We start from the raw sequence: 7,123 nt of genomic DNA on the forward strand, positions 1-7,123 counted from the left end.
ATAACAGTCAAGTTCCATAGTCTTTTTCTGTGCTGGTCCCAAGGCCTTTGTCCCCTGCTGGCTAAGACAGGAATGATTGATGGACAAATTTTATCCAATTCTTCCCCATCCACATACACACGTCAGGTTGCGCTATATTGTTTTATTCATTTCTGTGTACCCCACAAGGCATAGCAAAAAGTCTGGCCCACATCAGGTGCTCAGGAAGTGGATGGAAGTGGTAGATGGCTGGATGGGTGGTGGATGGGTGGGTGGGTGGATAGATGGATGCATGCATGCCTAGATGGATGGATAGTGGATGGTGGATGAGTGGGTGGATGGATGAATGCATAGATGAATGAATGGATGGTGCATAGATGGATGGGTGGATAAATGGATGAATAGATCAGTGGATGGATGGATGGATGGATGGTGGGTGAATGAGTGGATGGATGCATAAATGGATGGATGGATAGATGGGTGGATGGATGGATGGATGGATAGTGGATGTGGATGAATGGGTGGATGGATGAATGCATAGATGGGTGGATGAATGGATGGTGGGTGGATAGACGGAATGAGAAAGGAACCAAGAGGAAGCTTACGCTCCAGCAGACCCCAAAGGCTCTCAGACCCATCTTCCAGGTTCAAGGAGCTCTGCATACGCAGAGGAAGAGCACACCCAGTGTAGACCCTATGACCACCCTCCCTGGCCTCCAGCCCTCCACAAAGACCAAGCGGGTGCCTGCACAGCAAAGGCACAGCAGGCTTCCTCACACCTCCTCTCCTCCACACACAGAGGTTAAGGGGGTATCTCGTATACCTACCCTCTACCCTCATAAGAAGCCACAGCTTTACCACCACTAACTGCCTTGAACCCACCAGGACTAATTGCATTGCCTGCTTTCCCCTATTTTATAAGCAATCTTGCCAAACAGCAAGACCCACAAGGATTTTCGACGTCCTTGTTTCCCCACTGCTACTGCTGCTAAGTCGCTTTAGTCGTGTCCAACTCTGTGCGACCCAATAGACGGCAGCCCACCAGGTTCCCCCATCCCTGGGATTCTCCAGGCAAGAACACTGGAGCGGGTTGCCATTTCCTTCCCCAATGCATGAAAGTGAAAAGTGAAAGTGAAGTCATCAGTCGTGTCCGGCTCTTCATGACCCCATGGACTGCAGCCCACCAGGCTCCTCTGTCCGTGGGATTTTCCAGGCAAGAGTACTGGAGTGGGGTACCATCGCTTTCTCCTAGCCCCCCCACAACTCCCATCTCCTGAAACACTCCCTCATGCCTCTAGAGGTCACAGTCCATCAAAGAGCAAATCCCCTCTTTCATTTCTCCTCTGAAAGCTGCCTTCAGCCTGGAACAGGGTTCTGAGGCAGTCTGAAAAGAGAACATACTGAGGGACAGGTCCACGGGCCCACGCTAAGTCATTTTGTAGCCCACCAAGCCCCTCTACTGGAGTGGGTTGCCATGCCCTCCTCCAGGGTATCTTCCCTACCCAGGGATTGAACCTGCGTCTCCTGTGACTCCTGCATTGCAGGCGGATTCTTTATCGTTGAGCCGCCAGGGAAGCCCAAGGGGGCAGATCCAGCTTCAGCCAAAGCCAAGGGCAGAAGCTGGAACTCTAGGACCCAGAAGCAGGTTGTCAGGTTCACCGTGTTGGACAGCCCTCTGCTGGCCATGATTGGCCATGGTGGCAGATTGGATTAACCCATACTGAGGGTACCCAGGCTTCCCAGGTGATGCTAGGGGTAAAAAACTCACCTGCCAATGCTGGAGACCCAAGAGAAGCTGGTTTGATCCCTGGATTAGGAAGATCCCCTGGAAGAGGATACGGCAACCCACTCCAGTATTCTTGCCTGGAGAGTCCGAAGGACAGAGGAGCCTGGCGGGCTACAGTCCATGGGGTCACAAAGAGTTGGACATGACTGGAGACTTTACCCGCACACACAAGGGCACCCAGGAGGGATCAGCTGATTAGACCTGAAACTGGTTCCCAGTCCAAGGTCCAAAGAGGTAAACGAGAGCATCGACAAATGAGACAAATGTTTCAGCAAACAAAGATCTGGCACTTAGGAATTGGGGGAAGAGTATCAGTGGCATAATCTGCAACAAGAAAGTGTGAGTTCCATCGTGTGTCCTCGGACAGGGGGCGAGGGGGACACTCTTTTCCGAGGTCACTAAACCCTACCCTTGCCTCAGTCTGTGCTCTCTCTAACCCTGCTTTCTGTTGGCCTCCCGAAGACTGATCACCTGGGGAAAAGGTCGGTTCAACCCTCCCTCTTCTTTCCCAAAGTAGAGATGGGGGCAGAGAACACGATGAAGCCACACAGATTCTGTTTTCAGGACTGCCTATCTGGCTCCTTGGTAAAGAATCCGCCTGTCAATGTAGGAGACTTAGGTTCAGTCCCTGGGTCCAGAAGATCCCCTGGAGGGGGGCATGGTAACCCATTTCAGTATTCTGACCTGGAGAATCCCACAGACAGAGGAGCCTGGTGGGTTACAGTCCATGGGGCCACAAAGAGTCAGGTCAGCTTAGCGACTAAACAGCATCTGCCTCCTACCCACGTGAGTTTAATTTAGCCTCTCTAAGCCTCAGGGGCCTCATCTGCGAAATGGGAATAAAGTCTTTACTCCCCTCTGTGAAGTTTAAGTAAAATAGGGCCTGAAGGGAGCTGACACCCAGAGCACATTCTCCACACCTTCTCTTTCTCTTTTCCTTCATGCAGCTGCAAATATTAGCAAATTCAACTGTGCACCAGACCCCGCCCTCCACTGCCCTCCCTTTCAGCAAACACGAAGGGAGGACCGTCGTCTCTCCTCCTCCGCCCACTCTGAACTGGTCAGAGTCCAGAGAGCTGAGGGCCCCGCGTGGGTGACCAGCAAGGAAGGAGACTGTGTCCGCCCAGCCTCCCCCGGAGCCTGCCTGCCCACTGAGAGGATGAAGGTCTCCGTGGCTGCCCTCTTTCTCCTCATCCTCACCATCACTTCTGCTGTTCACAGTCAGCCAAGTGAGTCCACCTGCCCCTGAGGGGCGGTACTGAGGCAAGGGAACAGGGAGCGGGCCGCGAGGTGATGCCAAGAGTGCTCTCAGGCCTCCATCATCAGCCCCAGGCCCCCTCCCCGCCTGCACCCGTAGCTGCTGCCCACCGGCCCCTGGCAAGCAGAGCCGAGCTGAGCAGAGCTGCTGGGGCTGGGCAGTTTCAGGAAGCTGGGTCGAGGTCACGTCAGGAGTCCTGAGGACACAGCAGGAATGATCATTTGGGAGGAAGAGCCAAGGAAGGAGCAGAGGGGACAATCACAGACGTACGTGATGAGGAGGAAGGTGAGGCAAAAGGCGAGGGTGGGAAAGACATGCCTGCTCTGGCAGGGCGGACAGAGGGAGTCAGGGAGGCCAGCGGAGGGACGTCTGGGGCTAAGCCCAGGACGGGGAGTCTGAAGCTAGACACCCCTTGCTGGCAGGGTCTGTTGTAGATTTCTGGGACTGCCATGGCAACCGAGAGACGCCCCAATGGGATGCCCACATGTGCCATTTGAGGATTTCTGGGCCCTTGTCTCCATCTCCCAGCCTAGGGCTAGAAAGTTTGTAGAAAGGAGAAAAGGGGTTGAGGAGATCGAAAGGCTTTGGAGCCACAAGACAGACCCATGGGCTCTGCCTCTACGAGCCTTTATGAGCGCTGGTGACAGGCCAAGGACCAGAGACTCAGGCCATCTCTCAGTATGCACCCGCCCTCAATGGCCCCAGCCCTTCCTTTCTCCCTAAGGCTGCCCTTGGCACGTAGTCTGGCTGGATTCTGCCTTTGTGAACCCTTGGGGGAGCGAGGGTCACACAGACCGTGTAATCTGCCCACACACTCTCAGGACGCCCCTTGTCCTTGTAAACATCGCCTTAAAGAACCAGGGCCACTGTGGGTAGAGGTGCCGCCTGGGGGTGGGAGGGGGCAATAGTGCCCTTCGGGAACGCCAGGCAGGAAGAAAAATGGCCCAGCCAAAGCATGGATCAGCCAAATGGTGCCCTGGAGACGTCTCAGGCTTTGCCACCTACTGGACACAAGTGTCAGGGATTTGCACTCTGCAGGTCTGGGGGCTGGGGAAGGTGATATCCTTGAGTGATGAGCAGTCAGGGGAGCTCAAGGGAGACACAGCGCTACCAACCAACCAAGTCTGGCCTCCTGGGAGTGTCAGAGAGAGGGAGAGAGAGCACTTTCCAAGCCAGTAGAGTGGCCATTACTACCATTAGCTCTTTAAAAAAAAGAAAGAAAAAGTTTTTATTTTGTATTGGAGTACAGCCATTAACAATGTTGCGACAGTTTCAGGCAGACAGGGAAGGAACTCAGCCATATGTATACATGTATCCATTCTCCCTACCATCAGCTCTTAATCACAAGCACTGACACTTTCTACACCAGACTCTGAGTTAAGGGTTTTACAAGCATTTTCTCAACTCATCCTCACCACGATCCTAGGACATAACTTTTTTTTCTTATTATTGATTTATTTTTATTGAAGTATGGTTGATTTACAATGTTGTTAATTCCTGTTATACAGCAAAGTGATTTGGTTATACATATATATGCATTCTTTTTAAATATTGTTTCATTATAGTGCAGCATAGGATATTTTGATACTTGCAGAATAATTGTTTTACAATGTTGTATCAGTCCCTGCTGTACAACAATGTGAATCAGCTGTATGTTTGCATACGTCCTTGCCCTCTTGGGCCTCCCTCCCACCCACCATCCCACCACTTCAGGTCATCACAGGGCACTGAGCTGAGCGCCCGAGGTTATACAGTGGCTTCACACTAGCTACCTGTTTTACTGATGAGCAATGGCACCCCACTCCAGTGCTCTTGCCTGGAGAACCCCAGGGACGGGGGAGCCTGGTGGGCTGCCGTCTATGGGGTCGCACAGAGTCGGACACGACTGAAGCGACTTAGCAGCAGCAGCAGCGTATATATGTCAATGCTACTGTCTCAATTCATCCTGCCTTCTCCTTCCCCTACTGTGTAGGACAGAGCTTTTTGACTTTCTTTTAAAGGGTAAAGACATCCAGAGACGTTAAGAAATTTGCCCGTGATTCAAGTCATTTAGTCAAGACTCCAACCCTTGCTGTCTGGCCCCAAAACTTAAATACAAGCCTTTCCCCCTTGCCCTGACTTCTCCTGCTCATCCCTGTATCTCAGCCTTCCACCGACCTCAGCTTCTCTGGTGCCTCTAGGACAGAATCCAGGCTCCCCGACACAGTTCAGAAGGGGTGCAGCCCTCCCTGCCCTCTTTAATATCCTCTTCCTACTTCTTCCTTCCCACCTTGCACTGCGGCTCCTGGAACTGCTCCATCCTCCCAGACACGCTGGGCTTCCCCCACCGCAGGCCTCCATACATTTCTTTCTTCAGATCCCATGACCCCTCTGTCTGCCTAAGTCCTGCTCGTCCTTCAGGAATCAGCTCAGACACCACCTGCTGTGGGACTTCTTCCTCAACCACCCAGGCTGGGTCAGGGGCTCCTCGTTCTGTTCCCATAGCCCCTTGCGTCAAATTCTACTCTATCCCAGACCACATTCGATTGTAGTGTTTATCTTTTCACTTTGCTTTTTCACTCAGACTGGTCTGTAAGGGACACAGGAGTAGTGACTGTATCTTCCACGTGTTCTAACTCCCATGGAGCCTGGCTTGTACTAGGAGCTCAATACATGTTGGCCCAGTCAAGTTCATCAGCAAATGTGAACCCCCCAGTCCTTTGTACTTCATGAAGCTCAGTCCAGAGGCTGAAAGATCTACAGAAGATTCACCTTTTTCACTTGTCTGTTACCCCTGCTGACAGACGGCTTTGCCATCACAAGAACAGACAAAATGCAAGAGATGGGAGATGGAGGTGGGCAGCCACGGGCTCCCTCTCCACCTTCTTAACTCAGCTTTCAATGTCATTCCCTCAGAAGTTCCTGAGTCGGTGAACCCCCCACCCACCTGCTGCCCGAAGTATCATGAGAAAGTATTGCCGAAAAAACTGGTGGTGGGATACAGACAGGCCCTCAACTGTTACCTGCCGGCAATCATGTAAGCACCGTTCTGCAGACATTTACAGGGAGCGGGAAGGGGAGCCCAAGGCTGGATCGGGGTACACAGAACCAAGACTCCATGCTAGAACAGGGGAGCCCCAGTTAAGGGCCCGGGCTTTGACTCTCACGAGACAGGCCTGGATTTTGTTCTAGACTTTGCCACTTACAGAGGCGCGTGGCCGGTTCAAGTGGTCCAAGAAACAGTGGCCATAATGGAACCCGAGCCTGAGGGTCTAGGCTGAATGGAGAAGGGCTGAAAGAAGAGATGATGAGGTCTAGAAGCCAGAGAGGGGAGTTTTTTGAGGGAACCCAGACAGGGGGAGGCCTAGGGAGGTGGTACAGGGCATGAGGCAAGCCCCCGGTGAGCTAGAAGTGGGGGCGTGTGGACTGGACCCCTAACTTCTCCGGGGCCCCTGACGGTCTAACTCTGCCCCCACAGCTTCATCACCAAGCGGAAACGAGAGGTCTGTACCAACCCCGAAAACGACTGGGTCCAAGAGTACATCAAGGATCCCAAACTTCCTCTGCTGCCTTCCAGGAGGTTGGCTTAGGTTAACATCACCAGATGGGAGGAAGGTCAACCCCAGATCCACAACTCGCCCTGGTGGTCAGGCCTCCGATGGAGCCCAAGTTCGACGGGGCAGGGGGGAAGGGGTAACCCTGTGAAAACACGGGCAACCTTGTGATCTGAATGACAAGAGTCACCTTCAGAGAAAGAGGCCAGAGATTCAAAAAAGTAAAGCATTTCGAATATATTCTCAGTCTCCGGAGGAAATGCCAAGGTTGAGGGGGAGGGTAGGGATACATTCTTGACGCTCAGCACAGCACTTTCACATCCTCCTCCTTGTTCTGCTTCAGAGCCTCACCTCCCTCCAGTGCACCAGCCCGTCCTGAATGATCACGTCCTGCTTCCCAACAGCCAAACCACCTCTGGCTGTCTCTGGCCTCCCGCTCATTACGAGACTCACGGGACTCTTGGCATCTCCTATCCACACTCATCCTTTTTCTAGATCTCTTTTTTCTTCTATGATGCTTTTCTGTTAAAACCTAACTGTTTGGGACTTCCCTGGGGGTCCAGTGGC

The 7,123-nt window shown here is 52.8% G+C and overlaps 1 protein-coding gene across 1 annotated transcript; it reads left to right on the forward strand.

Moving 5' to 3' along the window:
• The first annotated feature begins 2,831 nt into the window (after positions 1 to 2,831).
• On the forward strand, positions 2,832 to 6,796 carry CCL16 (C-C motif chemokine ligand 16). Its single transcript, XM_052657762.1, has 3 exons — positions 2,832 to 2,994; positions 5,919 to 6,039; positions 6,481 to 6,796. The coding sequence occupies exons 1-3, from the start codon at positions 2,925 to 2,927 to the stop codon at positions 6,590 to 6,592; spliced, it is 303 nt and encodes a 100-aa protein (XP_052513722.1). The 5' UTR covers positions 2,832 to 2,924; the 3' UTR covers positions 6,593 to 6,796.
• The last annotated feature ends 327 nt before the right edge of the window (positions 6,797 to 7,123 follow it).

The sequence above is a fragment of the Budorcas taxicolor genome, chromosome 19 (assembly GCF_023091745.1).
Source record: "Budorcas taxicolor isolate Tak-1 chromosome 19, Takin1.1, whole genome shotgun sequence".
Taxonomy (NCBI): Eukaryota; Metazoa; Chordata; class Mammalia; order Artiodactyla; family Bovidae; genus Budorcas; species Budorcas taxicolor.

Excerpts from the sequence above, each read along its gene's own strand:
- CCL16 (XM_052657762.1), top strand. The coding sequence starts at position 2,925 with ATGAAGGTCTCCGTGGCTGCCCTCTTTCTCCTCATCCTCACCATCACT. Across the intron at positions 2,995-5,918 it reads TGCTGTTCACAGTCAGCCAA|AAGTTCCTGAGTCGGTGAAC; the intron begins GTGAGTCCACCT and ends TCATTCCCTCAG. Across the intron at positions 6,040-6,480 it reads TGTTACCTGCCGGCAATCAT|CTTCATCACCAAGCGGAAAC; the intron begins GTAAGCACCGTT and ends CTGCCCCCACAG.